This window comes from Anarhichas minor, unplaced genomic scaffold (assembly GCF_050575085.1).
Source record: "Anarhichas minor isolate MPS153535 unplaced genomic scaffold, ASM5057508v1 ptg000014l, whole genome shotgun sequence".
NCBI lineage: Eukaryota > Metazoa > Chordata > Actinopteri > Perciformes > Anarhichadidae > Anarhichas > Anarhichas minor.
In genome coordinates, this window is record NW_027466460.1 from 7,247,886 (window position 1) to 7,269,552 (window position 21,667).

The window sequence follows — 21,667 nt, forward strand, 5'->3', positions numbered from 1 at the left end:
ACATCAAGCTGGAGTGTCATTGCTCTGAAAAACCCTGCAAACCCTCATTGATGTTTAACTTATTGTGACACACAAAACAGTCTGTTTCCCACCAAGACAGCTAGACTGGGTGTACTGTTGGCTGAAAGCATGTTCATTGTCTTTTCTGTACACATGCAAACAAAGCGTAATTTTAAAAATGTTATATCAATGCAGTAGTCTAGCTACATGACAGAGCTCCCCAAAACGTCAAACTCTAAGCAAACACAGGGGTTGCGCTATCAGGGAAGGGCAATTTAAAATTCAAGAATCCAGTATTCAGTTTTTAGAAAACATTTAATAAAACATTTTAACATGTGGACTGTGGGAATAATATTTGCAATAATATGGGATTTCCCAGTCCAGAAATTTGGAAAACAACTGATGAAAACACACATAAATTAAATGCATCTTCACAATGACTCTCTTCTTAAACCTACTGAAAAAATAACAAGTTGAAAATGCAACTGCAGCCATGACATTGTGTTCCCGTCACATAATGACTTTTTTTTTTAAACAATGAATCAGAATTGCCAGGCAAAAATAGTAACACACTTCAGTCCTATGTAGAAACATCTGAGGCATGTATTCCCTTTGCGGTCACCTTCTTAGCTGGGAAAGTGAGACTTTAGGTGCTCCTTCAGAGCTGGTATAGTGGGAATATCTTTGCGACACATGTGACAGCGGAGAGGTAGTTTTAACAACTCGCTGGTTCCTTCTTTCACATTGACTCTTCCATTTGTTTCAAGCATCTGAATGACATCTGCAGATAACAAAAAGGGTAAAAAAAAAATTGTTTAAACACTGTGCAGTAATGGCCACAATGTGGGACATAAAGTGAACAACATGTAATTTGTTCTCACCACGAGACTCCATGAAATAGTCAGTCGTAAATGAGTTCCAGTGCTTTTTGTTCTTTAAACAAGGAGAGTCAAAGTCTTGGCTGATCACATGGAGGTGTACATGACTGTAAAAGAGAATTTAGACAAAATGTGTTATATTTTGACGTGTCTACATTGATTACGTGCTGATCATCCTCCTCCTCCAAAAAACACCATACCAATGCTTTTAATACCTTTTTCAAAGTGTTTTAGACTGATGTATTTGGGTGATTGGCTTATATGCACACAATCAATGCAAGGCCTCTAAATTCAGTCGAAAGTATGTGAGACAAAGCAATCTTACGATGTTGCACAACATACTTTGAGCACTTTTGTGGCATTTACTTTCAGGTTATGTTTCCAATCAAGAAAGAAAAGTAGTTATGGAATGTTTTTTCCCAATCACTGTATTTTCTCTTTTTTTCATTAAGCTTATAACTCCTCCCACTTAGTGGTAGTAAAGTGTAAAGATCAAAGTCTCAACACACTACACAAAAACGGATAAAGAGGAGTTGAGCTCTGAATAGAAATAAGAAACTCTTTTTAAATTGCCTCTAATGCTTCAGTATGTGATTTGCTTTGGCTGTATGCTACTATGTCAGTAAGAGAGAGGCAAGTGTATTGGTAAAGCAAATTTCATACACAAAGCAGGGAATAAAACATTGTAACACAAATTTAAAAAAGGACAGAAACCGTGTAAAAAGGAAAAGACAGAAATTAATACGAGAAAGGTAAAGATGTAAGTGAAAGGTGGAAAATGATGAATGCTTAAGTTTCAATTAACGGCAGCTTCTTGTTACAGAAAAACTGTACTGTACCAGGTTTAACTGAAATCAGTTGTTGTCTATGATGAGGGGAAATACGTTAATCGATTTAAAAACCTATGGTATGCTTTAGAAAAATAGCCGACAGTAGTGTAAAATATACAGTATTTGCATTAAAGGCTGAAACACCAAAACGGTCTTTCAATTTAACGGCACCATTCAAACAGTGATTACTTACCTCATACTGGGGATGGCATGGTACCCTGTACGGAAACGTAGCGAGCTAGCATCTGGGCACTGCTGAACCATCTGGTCAGCTACTTGCTGCATGTGTTTCACCAGGTCGCAGTGCTCCTCACTTAAGGCCTTCAGGCTGGAAATGGTCTGCCACGGGAGGACCAGCCAGTGGTAGCGAGCTTTGGGGTATTTATCTTTGATAACCACTACCTTGTCATCCTTGTATACCTAGAGAAAAGCAGACAATGTTTTTTTTATCAGTAACAAATCCAGCTGCGATCCAGATCACTCAGCATCACACTAACTGTAAACAGCTACCTGCATCTTTGGGTCTTGCATTGAGGTCTTCAGACCTTGGCTCCAATGCCCAAAACCTTCCTACAACAAATTAAAGGTAAAATATGTAATGCAACATACTGGCTTTATAGAAAATCCATATAATAGAAAAACATGTGAACATCTTGAAAACTATATTTGACAGAAGTGTGCACACACTTTCTTCCTTCTCTTACACTGGTGTTTGTGGCTTCTCCGTGGCTGACTGACACAGAGAGCTTTTGTGTCTGTTTGGCTGCTTTCACACTCGGATCCTCTCTGCGGCTCTCTGGGTCCTCTGAAGACGGCTCTTGTGGTCTTTTGATGCCGCCGTGGTCCCCGGTGGGATCCTCCTTGAACTGTACAGTGTATGGGTAGAGCTGGTTGACAATATGAAGCTGCTGTTCAGCCTTCATTTTGACCACATTGTCCTTCCCCACCACCGCAGAATCTACGGAGGTGGGATTCAAGCCCAGCTTTGAAACAAAGACAGGAAATGAGACACAGAATGATAAAGAAATTGTATTTTAAGTAATTAACAAAACTCAGCAGAACAACTTCTTTCTAATGTGTTCCACTCTTACAAAATCAATGTTCCTTACCTGTTTAACTTTGACATAACCTTTGTTGCACTCTGCTTTCAATTCAACTGGTTGAGAGGGGATAACATTTGCACCGATTAAAGTTTGTTTTTAAACCTATTGAGATATGAAAAATAAATATATATATATATATATATATATATATATAACAAATATATAGTCCATGACAATTATTTAAACAATATTCTACACAACAAAATAAACTACAAGGGGAATAAGTAATTTAGACCAATTCAAATTGTATCCCCTAAAGACAGATACGGCATTAATCCATTTTTCTAAACAGAGGATTCTATAGTTGCAATGCAACGTTTTAATTCCCTAAAATCAAAAAATATTTAACATTGTTATATTACCTTGCTGTCGAGAGCATTTTTTGTCTTTAATAGTCGTCTCAGGACCTCGACCCAGGACAACTGTCTGTTGGTGTGGCAGTCGGATGGGTTTATGACGATCCGCCTCACTGATAAGCCAGCATATTGGCATTTTATCATGTTATGTTAGCTAGCTATTTTTTTTTTTTTTTTTACAGAGTTGCAAAACTGTTGCAGCCCCACGCTTTGTTTTGGTGAGTCGCCTCGTCGCAGGAAACTGACGTCACTTAATCAGATTTTTTTTGTAGAGGCGGGTTGGAAGAGAAGCTTCTGGAAGAGTCTCTGTGAACTGAGGTTGTGAGGATCAAACTACTGTTTCATACAAGGTTGGGAAAATATTAACTGTGACTAAATGTTTTATTTACACCAGTGTCACGTGTAATTACTGTGATACTCGTGAGAAAAACAGTATAGAGTTAGCATGTTAGCATTAGCCAGGCTCTCTTGTGCGAGGTTAAGTAACGCTAGCTAAAGTCAGAAGGGCCTCACAGGTATGAAACCGTGTCGCCTTCATCATAAACAGGGTAACAGGTAGTTGCTAATATATAAGCTTCAATTCACTAATACTCGTGTCAACCAAAAATATACCTGTGGTGGTCACATAACGGTAGTTAGTGGTTCAACCTCCCCTGATCTGAGGAAACATTTAGCTAACACGAGTAACGTTCGTGAAAACAAGCATGACGTGTAAAAAGTACCTTTTATTTGATCCTCTTTTGTTGTTTTCCTTTCCTTCTCTCTACCTCGTAATAGCTACGTTTCATGTCAGGTTCATGGTCCAAATATAGAGCAAGATAAAGAATATGTATTTACAATCAATTATTATCCACATTACACAATGCTACTGTTAATCGATACTATAGTTAAATAGCATTGCTCACTGTCAAAATGGAAAGAGAAACAACTACCACTTTGTTAGGATCATTCACTAATTCTCACTAATTCATTTATAAGCATGTTTATTTGGTATACCCAGCTGTTTTAGAGAGGTATTGCGTCAACGTGATGGTCATTTTAGACACAGGTTGTGTTGCTGTTGCATTGTGTTACACTGAGAACCTGTTTTGTCCACCCCTGTATATCCATTAGGGTATATTAAAACAGATCCATAACAAAATAATATCTACAACTGTCGTGATTGTGGATTTGGCTGTTAGACTACACTGCATTAGTTATATATGGGTGTGTCTAAATGACATGGGAGTGTTAACCTACACTACACAGAACACGTGACCCTCATCACGGCCTGATTTCTGGCGATGAATAATAAGCAGCACTATAAAATCTTAACACACCTGAGAAACATTCACATGGTGTCATTTTACGTCTATGCATAGGTGAGCAGTGTACAGGGGAGTACTGTAAACCCTGAAAAGTGAGACTTTGACGTTGAGTGCAATACAAATGTTCATACAAGCATACCATAAGCATATACTTAATTGTTGGTGAACACCAAGATTACAGCTTAATGCTGCTACAACCGTCTTTCAACAAGAGATGATGATTCAACTGAATGATACTTTTTGAGGCCATATTTAATGATTGTGTTATGTTTAAGATATTTCAAATGTTTTTGTCCACCAAGGGAGACAGAATATAAAGAAATTCCTACTAAATATTTTGTCAGTAACGTTAAAAAAAAGCAGATCCAAATCTATCCTTTTTAAAGCTGAACATGTGGCCCCATGCCGAACATTTCCTCCACCACCAACATAACGGCCTCTCTCACAGACATCATGATGATAGTGTTAAAGGTTTCTCTTTCCTTTTGTCACAATGACGTAGTTCAGATTTTTACTTTCTCACCAAGTTGTTAAGCTTTCAGTTCAGATACAGAACATTGGTAGGTTACTGGAGATTGAAATACTGCTCATGTTTCACCTTTCTTTTTACTTTTTTTTAAGGTTATCCACCAAAGACAAACATGGTCAAGGAAACGGGCTTCTATGATACATTAGGTGTGAAACCTAACGCTACTCCCGACGAACTGAAACGGGCCTATCGTAAACTAGCGTTGAAATATCACCCCGACAAGAATCCCACTGAAGGAGAGAAAGTAAGTACCTGTTTTTGCACTCAGAAACATTGGCAGCTTTAATTTGTATTCAAGTAATTTTCCTTGCATATGAATTAGTAATGGAAATATCCTCATAACAGTCTTAATCTTTTTATGAATAGATGTCAAATCTACTGGGTTTTTAGATATAAACAAATGTAATAGTGTGTAGTTTTTGTTACATCTATGTTTGATGGTTTGGTAGATTTATCAAAATGTTATTGTGGCATATGCCAAGGCCAAACAAAAGTAATATTTGAAGACCTCAGTTATTATTTTGCATACAATGCCAAAGAGCTGAATACCTTTTTTAAGCAGCTGTATGTTGCCAGAAATGTTTATTTTTTACCCTCTTCTAAGAAGTCTGTATGTCATTTTGTTGCTTTGCTTCGTAGTTCAAGCAGATCTCACAGGCATATGAGGTTTTGTCAGATGCCAAGAAGAGAGAGGTTTATGACCGGGGAGGTGAAAAGGCGATAAAGGAAGGAGGCACCGGTGGTGGTGGCGGTGGGGGGAGCTTTGCGTCGCCCATGGACATCTTTGACTTGTTTTTCGGGGGAGGTAGCCGGATGCACAGAGAGCGAAAAGGTACGGAAATATTGAAGAAACAATCACTGAGCTGTATTTCTGTTTTAACAGTTTTGAGGTCTGATTGAATTGTGTAAAGCGATACAATGCATCTTCTGAGCCAGAGGCAGTTGTATTGGGGAGGAGGGAGTTACAGTATTGAATACTAAGTTGTCTGACACTACTGATTATTTTAACTATTGATTAATCCGTGACTTGTGTCCGCTTGTTTTATCCGATCAATAGTCCAAACTACAAAATATTGCATTTACTAAGACCAAGATAAGCAGCCAATTAGGTCATTGTCGATGTCAGTATTGGTGTAAATGTCACACGATGTATGACAAGAACTTGAAGTACAGAAATGCCAAAGTCTGTAGTTTATTTTTCAACTGTAAATCGTGCTGTCCACTACATTTCCTGTTTGCAATTGTTAAAAAACAAAATGAAGGGGACCTTATCCAAAAAGGACATTTATGTAAAGAACATTTATATTGGCAGATCATTAAACATTATTCTTCAACCCTCAAATATCAATATTTGTATTGGACTCAAAGATTCTGTATCAGTCGGCAGCACACATGACTTTATCCTGTTTTCATTTTCTCCCTGCAGGATTTAGTTTAAAGGGAACAAAACAAAACATCTTATTGCTCTCAAGAATCTCCTCCACATTCCATTTTATTATAGCCAAAACACAGGGCTGTCAAATATTACATACGTCTTAACTTATTATCTTAATTTGTGACCATAGGGTTTGGCTGATAGCCTCAAATAGAGAAGTAAACACACAGCTGATCCCCATCTAAAGCCCAGTGTCATCTCCCATCACAGCTGTCTCTCGTTCACATTCTTTGTGCAGTCTTGTGATGATGCTGTAATTTGCGGTCGGTAGCAGAAAAAGGCTTGTTTATGTAAACATGCACAGTATGTCATATGAAAGGAAAGTGATGAAAGGAGTGTGTTGCTGAAATCTAATCAGTTGCCGACTTTATTCCAAGAAACCGTGTTGCTGAAACCTCTGATTTGTCTGCCCCAGGGAAGAACATTGTTCATCAGATAACGGTGACGCTGGAAGATCTTTATAATGGAGCTACACGGAAACTTGCTCTCCAGAAGAATACGATTTGTGAGCGATGTGAAGGTACGTCGGTCACTGGAGTTGTTAAGTTTACCAAGAATGATTTTCAGCACACGCTGATCCAAGCAGGCCATGAAAAGGCTCTTTGTCCAACAACAAAACACATCATTCTTGTAAATGTAATCCAGTCCTCGATCACCAGGTCCCCGCAGTTTATATAATCCACCAAACCTAAAACAAAGACTTCATCTTTTGTGTTCCTGTGTGCTGACAGTTTATTTTTCTCGGCAGGTCGTGGGAGTAGAAAAGGAGCTGCACAGATGTGCATGTCCTGCCACGGCACGGGCATGCAGGTCCGCATGCACCAACTCGTGCCAGGTATGGTGCAGCAGGTGTCTACAGTGTGCCACAGCTGTCAGGGCCAAGGACAGAGAATCAACCACAAGGACCGCTGCAAAGCATGCGGAGGTCGAAAGATCCTGCGCCAGAAGAAGATTTTGGAGGTCCACATTGACAAAGGTGAGAGTTTATCCTAAATCTATCTGTAGCTTGTCTGAGGAGGGAAAACAAATGGTACATCACTTCGTCACTTCACTGCCACAGGAATGAGAGATGGCCAGAAGATCGTTTTCCATGGAGAGGGAGACCAGGAGCCAGGAATCGAGCCAGGTGACATCATCATTGTCCTGGACCAGCGGGAACATTCATGTTTCACCAGGTAATACATCGTCTGTCATCAGCTGTCTTTTGTTCCTGATGCAGTGATGATAGTGATCTTGTATAGATGGTATATACAGTATTTATATAATTCTGCTCACCTGTTTGTTTTGTTTATTCTCATCTTGCTGTCATTAGGAAAGGAGAGGACCTGGTCATGTCCATGGAGTTGCAGCTGGTTGAGGCTTTATGTGGTTTCAAGAAACCTGTTCAGACACTGGACAACAGAACACTGCTCATCACCTCACGTCCAGGTGAACCAAACCGCTAAATGCACAGCTACGCCTCACTGAATGTCAAGTTTAGGTATTTGAAAGGGAAAAAAAGGATCCGTTTTCAGATATTTGCACCGGCACATCCTAGTCAACAAACACAGGACAGGAATTGTTTTATACTTCAGTGTTTTTTTTATAACAGCTTGCAGTGCTGGTTAATCTGACAGACATCAGTCGTTCACGCTACCCCTTTACCATTCACACAGAAAAATGCAGCTGAATGAACACTGCCGAGTCCTGAGTGCGTTTGTAGAGTGTTTTTTACAAGTGTTCATTGCTGTGCACTCCACTTCACTGTATAGACACTCACTGTATTGTTGAATTACACCCTTTATGCTAATAGTTCTTTTAAAGACCGTCGCACTGATGTGCTGGTAAACTATCTTAGAATGGGGGTCTGGTGTGTTTCAACCACACGATGCATCCAGTGCCTCAAATTACAAATTATTTACATGAATTGGATTTCTACAAACATTTTTGTTTTATTTTTATTAATACAAGTGTGTGTTTGGCAGCAGTATTTGGGCTAGACTTCATAACCAGTGCTCACCCCACCCTTGGGCCTCCATTTGGGATAAACAGCATTCCACCAAATTAATCTACCAAAGAAAACGCCTTTAAAACAATCAAATCCATGGAATTTATTAAGTAGGAAAACATAGAAACGGGACAATACAAAATCGTAGGCTGAGAGGCAACATAACCAGCAGTCCCTACGGCTGTGACCTTATTCTTCTTCTGCTGCTGGCACGGGAGCTTTTAATCGCCTCCATCCCAGGCCAGGTGCACCTCGTTAAGCAATGCAGCACACTTGGGCAGAGCTACTAGAGCGGGAAAAGGGACAACGGCCTGGGGAACACATCCAGCCATAACACCAGAGAAAAACGACCTGTACTTATTTATTTATTCGTAGGTGCTAAACTCGTATTCGTCAGACAATGTAGAACACCCGATGTTTACCTACAGATCTACTAAAAATAAACTTTATTTTCATCAAGCCTCTATGCATTCATCACATATTGGCAAGATGGTTAAAGATGACAAGAGAACGTAAAATATAGTTTTTATGTTTTATGTTAGGTTTTTTTCATGACTAATGTGGCCCAATTTGATTTAATCACAGGGGAATTGATCAAGCCTGGAGACACGAAGTGCGTCTTGACTGAAGGGATGCCCATGTATCGCAGACCCTTTGAGAAGGGCCGCCTTATTATTCACTTCTCGGTAAGGACTTTTCCCATATCCACGTTTTGTTAATCAGTTTGCTTCTTTTCGTCTTTTTAAAATACCAACAAACCAAAAACAAAGGAAGTGTTGTACAGATCATCACAATATTAAACCACTGAGGCTAAACACGGTTGTTGTAGTAAAATATTTTATGCTCGTCTCCTTTTTAGGTGGTGTTCCCACAAGCCAACTTCCTTTCTGAGGACAAGCTGAAGATGCTGGAGCGCTACCTCCCAGAAAAGCTGGATCCAGAGCAGCCAGAGAGCATGGATGACGACCTCTACATCTACGCTGACCTGGAGGACTGTGACCTGGACAACAGGAAAAGAAACAACCAGCAGTACTACTACATGGAGGAAGACGACTATGCCAGCCCCGGCGGTGTTCAGTGCCAGACGTCTTAAGTAACAACTGGCCCGTTCTTAATCCAGAAGCCCTCCCCTCATCTCTAAAGTAAAGCACCTTTTTTTGGAATTTAGTGCACTTTTTATTTAACTGTTGTTTTTCAAAGTTTTCTTTCAATCTCAATCAGAAAACAGTGTCCCAACACCCTGTTGATTTATTATTCTACTACTCTCTGGATGGAGTAGAATATCATAGTTCCAGGATACATCTTCTGGGTGAATGGGCTTCTCTTCATCTCTTGGACCTTTTTTTTTCTTTCTTTTATTTTAACTCTTTTTCAATCACACTGTGATTAGAGACGAGGGGTATCGGAGGCTTCAGAAAAAACTTTTGTCTGAACAAAGACTGCCTGCTTTTTATGCATTTACACTAAAAACGGATGCCAATATTAAGATGAACATAACCTTTTTTTATAGTGTTACTAAATCAGTTGTTGTAAACCACTTGTTGATGACTTGTTCAATCCGTTGTGTGTGTGTGTGTGTAAAGACCCAATCCTCAGATGGAGGTGGAGGTGGATGTGCATTGAGTTGAACGTTTATGCTGTTTTACCCTTTCAAGGGCTATTTTCTAGACATTTCTTAATGATCTTAAAAAATGTGGCAAGAAGACGTGAGTTGGTAGTAATTTAAGGTGATCATGACTCAAGCATGGCAGCATTTAGGTTCACGCCACTAATGTCGATTTTTCAAGCTGATATTTAAGTTTGGTTTAATATTTTTGAGCTGCAATCAGTTCTCTGGTGATGCCACACTTTTTGGAAACCTATCGTGTAAAGTAGAACATCTTGTATGTATAAACAACACAGTTTGATATGAGCCAAATATGACTGCATATTACTGGCAGGGGTAGGTATTAGGTCAAAGATGAGTAAGAAGTCACTTTATTTTGAAATATCAGATCAGGGGTGTTTCCAAGAAGCAGGTTATCTGGATAACTCAACTTCAGAATGGGTATTTTAACATAACTGATTTGGGGCTTTCACTTGGTGAAAAGATATCTCGGATAACTTGTTAATAAACCTGCTAACGGGTCCATAATGTCTTCATGGCAAATGTTTTCCCTCTTGTTAAAGTGTCGAGTGCCCAGTTGCACCCAAGTCTTACAAAGAGAGAGTGATCGTTTTAGGTTGTTTTAAAGATTGAATGTTCTTGAGATTATTTCAGTTATGTGATTTTCTTTTTTTTCTTTTTTTTTTTTTAACTATTGGTAATTACAAATTTTTAATCAAAGATAAACTTGTTCATGGGTTTTTGCTTATGTAGGCGCACAATAAATTAAGTCTTTTAAATGCCAAATAAGTCAGGAGGTTACGGAGGGACCTGGTACCTCACTGAAGTGTCTGCTTGTTTGAAAGCCTTGTAACTTAACTTGAAGCTATAATGCAGGTTTTTGTTTTTTTTCCAGTGATGACTTTGCCTTGGATATTGTAAAACACAACTATGCTCACCAGAAGGGAGATTCCTTTAGTTGTTGAAGCAGATGCAAATTAATGAGTACTCATAATTTCCGGGGAACTGGACTTCAAAGTTCAACTCAAATAAGTGTTTTCAAGTTCGTAATTTGACTGACGACGGTATGTGTGTGTGTTAGGACCAATGATCTACTTGTTATGCTCATGTTTTCTAATTAAATGCAGTTTGATGGTCTCTTTCAATTGTGGTATTACTTTCTGTGAGCGATATTTAGTTTTGTTTCCAGGACATCCCACTGACATGTATAACATTTAAGAGTAGTTATTTCAAAAAAGACCTTTTAACAGTTTCAACTTTTGGTTTTTCCTCTGAACACCCACACAGGTGTTTTCACTTAATCTGGCTGATTAGACCTCTTCTCTGGACCGTGTGGGTGTGGACAGACTGAGTGATGGACATCTTCCTGAGTCTCCTGTTTGAGCTTTCTTCAACCAATTTAGGGGCGGGAGAAATTAGGCCTTAATCATTCTTATTGGTAGATGAAGATTTGTGACCTAATTAGTTCACATCAAAGCTCTGGCCCTCCTTCAACCTAAGCAGAGGTCTGACCAGCCAGAAGAATTGAAAACACCGGTGTCGGTGTGCAGAGGCTTAACAGTACAAACAAAACCTTGAAACTACCACAACGCTCCTGTCTTTTAATTGGAGTAACTCTAGCTTTTTTGTTAAGTCTATAGCTGTCTATATTTATATATTTTATAGCTGAACTGCATCTTAGATAATATTGGTTGTCTTTAAGGGTAAGAAATAATTCTACAATTCTAAAACATTGGCCCAAAACTACAACTATTTTGATAATCATTTGATTATTCAATCATGTAAGTCATTTTTTGGTTCCAGCCTTTGATTTCATACTTAAATTTGGCTTTTTTTTTAACTACAATATTTTTACATATAGGGGAACATTATCTGATACTTCAGTGAGTTATTATTTTAAATGGCACACAAACATTGGGAACTGTAAAGGCTTTTTTGAATTTTATTGATAATCATTTTTGACATGACTGGCAGTATTATATACTAATTAATATACAATAGAGCGTAATGACAACACGTGTTTTGCAAAAATGATACATGAATGATATTACAGACACGTGCTACAAAGTGCCAAATACTGTAGTACAAATAAATACTGGTCGAGGCAGTAGCTCTGTTTCTTGAAGGCATACTGATGCACATGAACACGTTCAGTACATTTATTATATACACAGAGGATACAAAGAAGTGTCACTGGAGCTCCGTTGAGGTTTATCATTAGTCATCATGCATATTTTTAAGGAATACTAAAATTATTTTAGAGTCACATTTAGACAGTGCACTGAGGTAGCATGCGGGGAACACAGAGGACAAAACAAATCATTTCATCTGAATCAAAGTTACAAAAGTATTATTATAAACCAAAAGCTGACAAATGATATACCTGATATTGTTTGTTTATGCCCAAACAAGAAGCATTTTTTTTATTCAAAAGATTTGCTCAACAGTTCACCATCATGCATTTTCATGTCTAATAAAGACAGAAGAGATGAAAATGATTCTAACTGCTCTGGTGAAGTTGGATCCATGAGGAAGTGTGTGTATATGTGTGTACAGTATGGAGGACCTAAACAGTGCTCCAAATGTATATAAAGCAAATACCTTACAAATTATTCAATCAATCAATAAAACAAATAATGTATAAATAACTGACAAATTCTACGTAGTAAAAATATATCGATTAAGACCCAGTTAAGAGTTTATAAATTAGTTTAACAATATGCCCAAAAGTCTCTTAGTGATATTCTAGATTGTTCTTATTGTCAAAGGAAACACTCTCACTGGCTAGCACCTGAACTTGTTGATATTTTGAAATGATTGGCAGAAATTATCACCATTTATTAAAAAAATATTAATTTATATCTGCGGTTCCAAGCTTATTATCGACCTTTGGAACCAGCAGTTGAGGAAACAACTTCACCACAGGGTCCATTGAGCAGCTTCTTTCATCCATAGCACATGATGGTCATCGCCAGATGCTGTTTGCCCGATTGTCATGGGACTTTCTAAACTGATGTTTCTGAAGTCGAAAATGTATTTGGCACCTCAGCTTTTGTGGCAACGTTGACAAGCAGAAATTAAATTGCTGTAAATTTGAACATCTGCCATTCCATGACGACTGGAAAAGTCTATCAGCTGATGAAGATCATGTGATATGGCCTAAAGCTACAGACCCGCTACTTAACGGACGTTGTGGCGAATAATAACGGATGATTACGGATGATTAATGTATCCATTTCCATCGTCTTTAAGTGAATACATTGCTCTATAAGCATGTGTAAGGCTCTGTGGATCTTCAGGAGACAGTTTAAGGTTTCCATAGCCTCAGGAGGCCGTCCTCGCTGTAGGTGGCGATCAGATTCTCATGTGGGTGGTGAGCGATGCCAATTACATCTTTCTCGTGAACCTGTGGGCGCAGAGGAACACAGATCACCACACATTCTCTGTTTCCCATCAGCCCCACTGTTACCTTGTTTAGGACTGCTACACAGCCACAGTGACACAGTGTCAGAGTATCAAGTGAGACGGAAAACCACTCGATACAAAACATCAGCAGCTCAGAGAGGATGAACAGACGCCTCTCACAGACTTTGATAACGAGTGAATATTATCAGAGGAGCTTACGGTCAGCGTTTTCTGCAGCCTTCCTGTCGTATAGTTGAAGCAGTACAGCACTAGGTCCTCTCCCACACAGTAAATCCACTCCCCGCGGGGTGACAGGGTGCAGCACACAAAATCGGCCTTTTCCTTTCTCTCTGAGCAGAAGGTCTTCACAGTCTGAGGAGAAAGAGGACATTCACCGTGTGAGTATTAGCGTAACCAAAATATGAACAATCGTGTGTAGATTATAAGTCAGGGAGCTCTCACCTGACCGTTCATGCTCATGATGACCACTGTGTTGGAGTGATTACAAATCACAAAGTGCTCTGGATTTTGGGGAAGAGGAATCACATTGTTGACAGGGTCTTCTGAGGTCCGGGACAGAGATTTGAAAGTGTGGATGCACTGGCAGGATGTTGTATTCCAAATCTAAAATATGCAAAGAAAATGTGAAATAAATCCACTGAGTGACACTCTCCTAGCCACATAACAGTACTGACGCAGCACAGACATGAATACAAGTTGCTCATTGTACCTTAACTGTGCCATCAGATGAGGCACTGATGATGTGAAATCCATCTTGAGTGAAAAATGCATCATTGACGAATGATGTATGGCTGTTCAACTCCTTTAGTGTCTTGCCTGATCTCAGTTCATGAATTCTGAAAATAACATTGACATGTTAAAAAAACTGAGAACAAAATACTAACTCAAATAAATCAGCGTCTCTGACTAATTATCAAATCCGTGTTTATTCAACTAAAGAGTGGGTTTTCTTGGGAGCAGACAAAACGTGTTGCTGAGCTGCCAATGTGTTATTTTTAGCTCCCGTGTGGAGCGACTGGGTGCAGATTAGCTAAACCATGACAACAGCCTAATGCTCACTGGTTTACTACATCTCTGGGAGGATGATTTTGCGTATGTAAACAATTCCTATCTCTTGGAATTTGCGACGGGAGGAACACGTTGCAGCTTTGTGCCTGAGCACATGGTCTCTCTCAGCTACACCCACACAGCACATGCGCTTCAGACAGAGAGGCTCAGCCCACACACCCCAGCAGTCAGAAATAGATATTCAACTCCTCAACTATGAAGGGGATTCAGTGTGTGTTTGTCTGTGTGTGAGAGAAGGGAAGTGAAAGACAGACGTCCTTGCCCGAACATATTTAGTTTCAGGTGTAGTACTCATGCAACATGTCATATCGGGCCTCAACTGCTGGAATTATAGAGCTTTACAAAGGTTTGAAAAGCAGTTCACTTCAAATGAATTACTTGTTGAATTACTTAACTGGACAAAGGAGAAATAGGAAAAATATATTAACAGATGCATATACCATAGCAGAATCTGAAAACACATTAAACCTTCAACACCGCTTAATTCGAATATTTTCTTTATTCCTATTCTCATTATTCGTCATTAAAGCGTTAACTGCTTGTTTTCTTCTTTATTTTATTCCACAATATGCAAAGCGTCTTTGAGAACTTTTTTAAAGCGCTATATAAATCTGATCCATTATGATTTAACTGACCTTACATGTTTTTAATTATGAGCCTCTACTGTCCATTCACAAGAATCAGGAATTAAGCTGAAATACAAATTCAACAAATATACAATGGGACAGTTTATAACTAGATAACTTGGTGGTATTGCATTTTGTTTCATGGCAATATTCAGTTTTGAAAAATACTTTTCTGTTTCTGCCTTGTTGTGCTAATCCTCCGTGAGATGTAAAAAGAGCTCCCTGGCCTCCAGCTGAACTCATGTTCATGTGTCAGTGAAAGCTCTCCCTTCCTTCTGCAGTAGACAAGCAACGTTTTGCCACAAGAAGGATCCAGAAATTGAACAAAGCTCCCGACATAGTTGTTTCTCTTTTAAAACTTTTGGTCCATCATTTGTGAATTCAGATAATTCAGAAAATTTTATTTATTGAATTAGCTGTTTAAATATTTGAAATGACTTGTTTATTCAAATCAATTAGACTTTCCTTAATCTCACTGTTTACTGTCCAGTTCAATGTCATGTCATTTTTACCATTTGTAAAGCTCTCTCTGTCCTCCACACCGAGTGTAAGTCTACAAATCTAGTTCAGCTGATATGAGTAATGTTTTGACTATGAATATCAGTCATTGCAGTGTACGTGGATTGTGAGACATCCCACCTGATGGTCTGGTTAAAGGAGGCACTGAGGAACTGGTCGTTGTCCTTGGAGAAGCTCAGACAGGTCACACCTTTGTTGTGGGCATGCTCGAACCTGCGCAGGCACAAGCCACTCTGAATCTTCCACACCTACGCCAACAACACGCACACACACACATTTTTGGGAGAGAAGAAGTGAGACTACCACTTAAATAAAACATTTTTAATTCAGCTGAGAGCACCACATCATTTTTCAACATTTTGCTTCTTTTTTTTTGCGTTGACAATACAACTTTATCAATGAGGACACAATGATCGGTTGCTCACAATGACAAATATGCAGAATAATATCAACTGCCGGTATTATGAGATACAAACCTTTATTTTGCCATTCTGAGCTCCAGTGGCCAGTAGGTCTGTATCCTGACTGAAGCACATACACAGCACAGCATCATCCATCATCATGAAGCTGTCTTGAGCCTGGTACTTTACATCCTAATTCATTCATGCAAACACACACGCACACACACAGAACAGAATAAATCAATGAAATAAACTAAATAAATAGCAGGATAAGATATCATATTTTGTCATATAAACTGGTATTTGTTTGTTCTGTTATTTAACCAGGTAACAGTTTAATATCTGTTTGGCCAAGAGAGCAACATTGAACAAATACATTCCACATAAACAGACTAAGTCTTAACACCAAACACTACCAAAACACTATAGTCAATATCCAGTTACAATGCATAAACAGGCATTAGTTTCCAATATCTAAAAGAAATGAAATATAATGAACAAAAGTCTCAATATATTTAAGTGTCATGATATGAAACATGACTTACCTTACTAATTTTTCCAGTGTTAAAGTTCCAGACTTCAATGAACCCGTCCACCGATCCAGTGATTAAGTATTTGCCATCAGGAGAGAAACGGGCACACTCCACATGTGACCGCCGCCCAAACTGCAGGTTGAAACGACACACACAGAAAATAGCGTCACCTTTTTTGCTTTGCTGCCTGTGATCCAGATGCACTGAGATATAAAACACAAACTACTTTCAGGCAGCTTCAGGGAGGCGTGAAATTTTACGCCATGCTGCCGCGAAGTTGCATAAACTGACCGCTCACACACAAGGACAAGAAAGCAAGGACGAGCAAATTCAGCTCCATGCAAGTGATGAGAGCACAGCCAGAGGCTGAGACAAGTGCCTTCAGGTGAGTAAAGCAATTAGTTAGTGTGTGTGTGTGTGGGGGGGGGGGGGGGGGGGGGGGTGTTTACATCAGTAAAAAGAGAAAAAGTCTTCTTTACTGTAAATTCACTGTTTACAACTACGACAATGTAATTAGTAAACTCTCACAACTACCAAGCAGATATCCAATTCCCTAAATACTGTTATTTAGTGATATAGAGTATAGTATGCAGTATAGTAAATATATAGGATGGAATGATCTAGAATTTGTAATTCTCTGTTAATCAGAACAGGTGGTGGTCTACCTTGATGTGGCGGTACAGCTGCGTTGGAAAGCTCTCTTTCTCCATTTGTCTGTCCTTGTTGCCAGATGTGTCGATGGTCGTGTCGGGGGAGAGATGATCTGGATACTGCTGTATTCTCATAGACTGTGCAACAGTCAAAAGAAAACATAATAAGTATTTATGACTATTTTACTCTGTCAACGTCAAGATCTCAGAAAAATCAAGAGTATTAAGAAATGCCAATTAGAATATTCAATATTGATTGTTTTTTAGTCCCATAATGCAATGCATGACGGAAATAAAGTACCTACTTGCAGCTTGAAAAATGTAAAAGCAAATAATGAACCCAAAAGAAAGAGATAAAGTCATAAATCCTTTTGAAATATACTTTACTCACTTCTTGATATGTTATCAACATTTTTAATTGGTAGCCGTCCTGTTGCATTTCGAATGGCAGCTTTATAATTTAGTACATTAACATCTTATAGACTACAGCTAAAAACACTATAAATTGTAAATACGTTTTAGTATTAGTACCTTGCATCATAGGATCTAACAAAGCTGTCAGATATTTGACTTACGCCTGCATAAACAACATTGGAACCTGTACCACTGTCTCTGAGTTAAACATCAGTGGGATGTATTTCTTAGGGATGTTCTTGGAATCACTGCAAGGTTTGACAGTCACAATCTTAGTGTTGAAATATTACTGTTACAGTGTCGGTGACAATATAAAACCGAGGATATAAAATGCATCGTGGACCCTCAGCTGCACAAGTAATTTAGCATTTCTTACAAGGGGCCTTTAAAACAAATAATCACTAAAACTCTAGTATTTCTCTGTAAAATGTAATATTCATGACTGAATGAGCAAAAAGCTAAGTTAATTTAAAGAAAAGAAACAACTTATTATTTATTTGAAAAAGTCAGATGTTGTGTTTCATTAGGAAGTAGTTGCTGTTTGATCAGATTTGATTGCTGTTAGTCATGTTTCTTTGCAAATCTTGAGCAAAATGTTCACAGAACTTCCTGAAAAGCTGCCAAATAAAATAGTAATTAAAGTGTGTGCTCCATCAATTACCATTATGTAAATGTACACTGAGTCTGTTTCTTTTGCTCTTTGGCTAATTTTGCCTTTTTTTCCTGCCATTTTCACACAATTACGAGAGTGAGTACGAAGAGTGATATTGATCACTATACTCACGCTGACTTGTTCCAGGAGCCCCATGAGGCGAGAAGGTGGCACCACGCTGACCTCCCTCACCAACTCCTCGGCTATTGCCCTGCGCCGCTTCTCCTTGCTGCTGCCGTTCGGGTACGCCTGTAGTGAGACGGAAAGGACGTTACTTTATTAATATTATTTAGGAACTTGTCAATATAGCCGTTCAAAAGAAGAACACTTTATTGTCTTACCTCACAGGGGTCAAAGTAGGAGCATGTTAGCAGGTTGTCCAAATGGATGTACCTCTCTGGCTGCGTCTGCTTCAGCATGATCATCGGGTCAGTTTGTGTGAGGAGTGAGCGAGCGGCTCCCACCTCCCTCATCTCAATGAGCTCCATTACAACCTGATACAGAGATCGGTGTTCATCAGACGCTGCTTCTTAAATAACCAAGCCGGGAAAAGTATCATCTGATCGACGCAAAAGCTCACCTGCTCATAAAGGTCAATAAGTGTGTTGTCGGGCAACTTGAGGGACTCGATAGCCAGCAGGACGGAGTCCCAGTGGCCGCTCTTTATATCTGCAATGAAGCTGTCGATGCTTTCCACTGTGTTGAGCGAGACAGTTGTTTCCTCCTGTAAGGTGGTCAGTGTTCGGTAGAGGTTGTTCTCCTTGAGGTATTGCATTATTAGGCGGATCACACTAGAAAAGAAAAGCTCATGTTACAACCACATCCTGACTGATTATCCTACCTACTGTAGGCCTAGTGACCTTTGAAGTGTTGGGGTGAAGTCATACAAGCATTAGAGTTAAATTACAAGTTGCAGTTTGTGTACAAGCATAGCGGGCATACCACTTCTTTGTTGAAGTGATGCAGTTGGTGTGTGATGTCTTGCTAATCTTGATCTCAGTGTTTATCACTTCTGACACACTAACGATACTGGTGATCAACTGAAAACTGACACGCAGTTTTTGTTTCAGATGCCACATGTGTGGCTGTAGATTGTCTGGCACAACTTTCAAAATAAAAGATAATATGCGAGCCGTTCAAAACAAGACTAGCAGCAGCACCTGCTTCGTGTGTTTTGTTGTCCCACTTTAGAGCCATCTGCTGAGCATTTACACAACTCTGTTGCATCTCATTTCCCCTCTGTTGTCACTCAATCAAAACCACGCAGGCACTGCCTCTATGCCAGTTTTAAAGCTAACTCCCCCCATGTCAAAACCCACCACAAGATGAGTTTCAGTTTTGGCAACAATGCTCCATCCCCACTTTTCCCCACAGGATGATTAACCAATAAAAAAGCACACCCACATCCTTGCCAGGGGTGGAGAGCCTATCAAATCAACAGGCACATGTGGATGAAACTGACTCTATGTGTAATGTCTGCAAAACAGCCCGGCCCGCCTCTCTCAGCACAATCAGCGAGAACAACAGATTAAATGACTTAAAGTGAACATTTGAGCAGTCTCACGTGCGACATTGGACACATGTAGTTGCACCACCACAAATAGTGTATTAATAAAGAAAGCGTTGCAGTGATTGGAGGTTCCACAACCGACTCAACAAACCCCACATGGGTGCACAAACCGTACGCAGACAATAAATAATACCAGCGTCATAGATAAATAGGAATGTAAAGATATTATTTATTATTTCTTTAAATCAACCATCAGGCACACACGTAATGTCGCATGTTACTGTAAGAGGGAACTTTTAGAAAGACGCAAACATCGTAGCAAAAATTCCCCAAATGAATATCAGTGACACAACCTTCCAGCTTCATGCGTAATGCACAATTGAGTATCCATAAGAAACCCACACGCCTCTCTACAGTCAAGACACACTGATGTTTTCTCTTTGCATTGCAACATGTGGTCTTATAATTACTTATCTGTTGTCAGCACCAAGCTATCCCTGAAAACGTGTTATTTACCAAAAACCAAAGAGGAAATGACACTTACTCCGAGGGCTCCATCACCGTAGCCATGCTGATGTTGTCTCCTGCTGTTGTGAGTCACGCTGGACTGACGGCTGGGCTCGGCGCTCGCTATAGACACGTGAAAGCGGTGTGCTGAGGACCACCCACTGCACGTGCTTCTCGTGTGTCTCATATATAATTTTGCGGCGGGGCAGCAGTCCCAATCCCTGTGACTGCCGCTGCCACACAAAGTCTTGGCGTCGCACCCCCTCCCACCCTGACGCGTGTCGATACATAGAAGAAAGATGTTCTGGGCACGTTGCAGCAGACGCGTCTGCGTTCAGAGATGCGGCAGTCGGCCGCGATGACAGCAGCATTAGCACCACCGACAGAACCTCGCGGCTCAGAGCGTGCTCGCCTTTGGGAACAATAACGTCCTCTAACAGGAAAATCACCTCAGTGCTCATCAGTATGCAAATACAGAGCTGGGTGCGTCTGTGCCTAATTTGACTCAAGCCCTGCATACCTGGTGATTACCACTGTCTTCCTGTAATTACACATTGTGGGTGTAGGGGGTGTTGTGAGTGTTAATCAGTTGTACGATGTTTGCCGCTTCAGTGCTGAGTGTTTATTTAATCTGCGTGCCTCTTGTTTGCGGGCCCACACTGGCAAATTAACCTGTTGTTAAACAGGAGCCTCGTTAATCCAGGACAGATGTTTCTTCACTATGCTGTGGCGTCAGATCATCAGAAAAACGACACAACAACCTTCCTTGTTGTCAAACCATTTGTGTGCCAAATCCCACGTGTAGACAAATAGATTATACATATGAGGCCATTAACAGTTAGCCTAAGCTTAATACAATAGTTTACATTTCATATGCAATATACATGGTATAATTGCCCACATGTTGACAGAATAAATACAAATAACGACAATTAACACAAGACTGTAATGTGTCTTGCTTTGACTCGGGCTGGAGACGGTCAGGTTGTTTCCTTCCGTGGCTGTATAGACAACATGGCTTTAGTTACTTGCAGCTTTATATCCAAAAAGCCTCTTGGTTACTGAAACATACGATGTAGCCTTCCTGGTGTTGTGTACAAATTTAATTAAAGGTGTTGATTTTTAAGGATTATTATTTTATTTTACATTATTTTACATATTGTTATTTTACAGTTTTGTTGTTCATATTGTTATTTGTGTTGAATAAAAAGCATTCTACAAAAGGTTTGGTGTGTTTTCTATCACATATTATACTTATACTACTTTTTTATGACATTGTTTGCAACGCACTGTTTGGACTTAAAAAATATTTTTGTGACTACAAACTGAC

General features: G+C 39.5%; 3 protein-coding genes and 1 long non-coding RNA gene across 7 annotated transcripts; 2 read left to right on the forward strand and 2 right to left on the reverse strand.

Moving 5' to 3' along the window:
- Positions 1-296: 296 nt before the first annotated feature.
- On the reverse strand, positions 297-3,505 carry aptx (aprataxin). Of its 4 annotated transcripts, none has more exons than XM_076091256.1 (7): positions 3,174-3,505; positions 2,818-2,864; positions 2,413-2,574; positions 2,219-2,278; positions 1,902-2,128; positions 882-985; positions 297-781 (listed from the first exon to the last, which is right to left on the reverse strand). In XM_076091256.1, exons 1-7 carry the CDS (start codon positions 3,301-3,303, stop codon positions 627-629), a joined length of 885 nt encoding a protein of 294 aa, XP_075947371.1. In that variant the 5' UTR covers positions 3,304-3,505; the 3' UTR covers positions 297-626. The 4 variants fall into 4 exon arrangements, with proteins under 4 accessions (XP_075947371.1, XP_075947370.1, XP_075947373.1 ...); XM_076091255.1 differs by having other exon boundaries at positions 2,413-2,691; XM_076091258.1 differs by lacking the exon at positions 2,818-2,864.
- dnaja1 (DnaJ heat shock protein family (Hsp40) member A1) lies at positions 3,406-11,176 on the forward strand. Its single transcript, XM_076091253.1, has 9 exons — positions 3,406-3,517; positions 5,096-5,247; positions 5,643-5,835; positions 6,854-6,958; positions 7,187-7,414; positions 7,499-7,613; positions 7,751-7,866; positions 9,011-9,111; positions 9,285-11,176. The coding sequence occupies exons 2-9, from the start codon at positions 5,116-5,118 to the stop codon at positions 9,516-9,518; spliced, it is 1,224 nt and encodes a 407-aa protein (XP_075947368.1). The 5' UTR covers positions 3,406-3,517; positions 5,096-5,115; the 3' UTR covers positions 9,519-11,176.
- Positions 11,177-12,329: 1,153 nt separating this feature from the next.
- LOC142949550 (uncharacterized) lies at positions 12,330-18,292 on the forward strand. Its single transcript, XR_012954045.1, has 3 exons — positions 12,330-16,742; positions 16,837-16,989; positions 17,253-18,292. It is a non-coding gene; the product is annotated as an uncharacterized LOC142949550 (long non-coding RNA).
- On the reverse strand, positions 13,339-20,400 carry LOC142949547 (WD40 repeat-containing protein SMU1-like). The gene is made up of 13 exons (XM_076091252.1): positions 20,375-20,400; positions 18,901-19,111; positions 18,662-18,814; positions 18,449-18,569; positions 18,342-18,366; positions 17,270-17,402; positions 16,617-16,736; positions 16,147-16,263; positions 15,791-15,918; positions 14,167-14,293; positions 13,899-14,060; positions 13,656-13,808; positions 13,339-13,437 (listed from the first exon to the last, which is right to left on the reverse strand). Exons 1-13 carry the CDS (start codon positions 20,398-20,400, stop codon positions 13,339-13,341), a joined length of 1,575 nt encoding a protein of 524 aa, XP_075947367.1.
- Between the last annotated feature and the right edge of the window lie 1,267 nt (positions 20,401-21,667).

What these genes read in the sequence shown, in the direction of transcription:
- aptx (XM_076091255.1), bottom strand. Translation starts at nt 3,303, where the DNA reads ATGCCAATATGCTGGCTTATCAGTGAGGCGGATCGTCATAAACCCATC. An exon ending in AAAATGCTCTCGACAGCAAG is followed by an intron (nt 2,865 to 3,173) that starts GTAATATAACAA and finishes CCTCTCAACCAG; the next exon opens with TTGAATTGAAAGCAGAGTGC. An exon ending in CATGCCATCCCCAGTATGAG is followed by an intron (nt 986 to 1,901) that starts GTAAGTAATCAC and finishes TCTCTTTTACAG; the next exon opens with TCATGTACACCTCCATGTGA.
- dnaja1 (XM_076091253.1), top strand. Translation starts at nt 5,116, where the DNA reads ATGGTCAAGGAAACGGGCTTCTATGATACATTAGGTGTGAAACCTAAC. An exon ending in GGAGGTCCACATTGACAAAG is followed by an intron (nt 7,415 to 7,498) that starts GTGAGAGTTTAT and finishes TCACTGCCACAG; the next exon opens with GAATGAGAGATGGCCAGAAG. An exon ending in GAACATTCATGTTTCACCAG is followed by an intron (nt 7,614 to 7,750) that starts GTAATACATCGT and finishes TGCTGTCATTAG; the next exon opens with GAAAGGAGAGGACCTGGTCA.
- LOC142949547 (XM_076091252.1), bottom strand. Translation starts at nt 20,400, where the DNA reads ATGGCTACGGTGATGGAGCCCTCGGA. An exon ending in TCATGAGCATGAACGGTCAG is followed by an intron (nt 13,809 to 13,898) that starts GTGAGAGCTCCC and finishes CTTTCTCCTCAG; the next exon opens with ACTGTGAAGACCTTCTGCTC. An exon ending in GGCTGCAGAAAACGCTGACC is followed by an intron (nt 13,438 to 13,655) that starts GTAAGCTCCTCT and finishes CTGCGCCCACAG; the next exon opens with GTTCACGAGAAAGATGTAAT.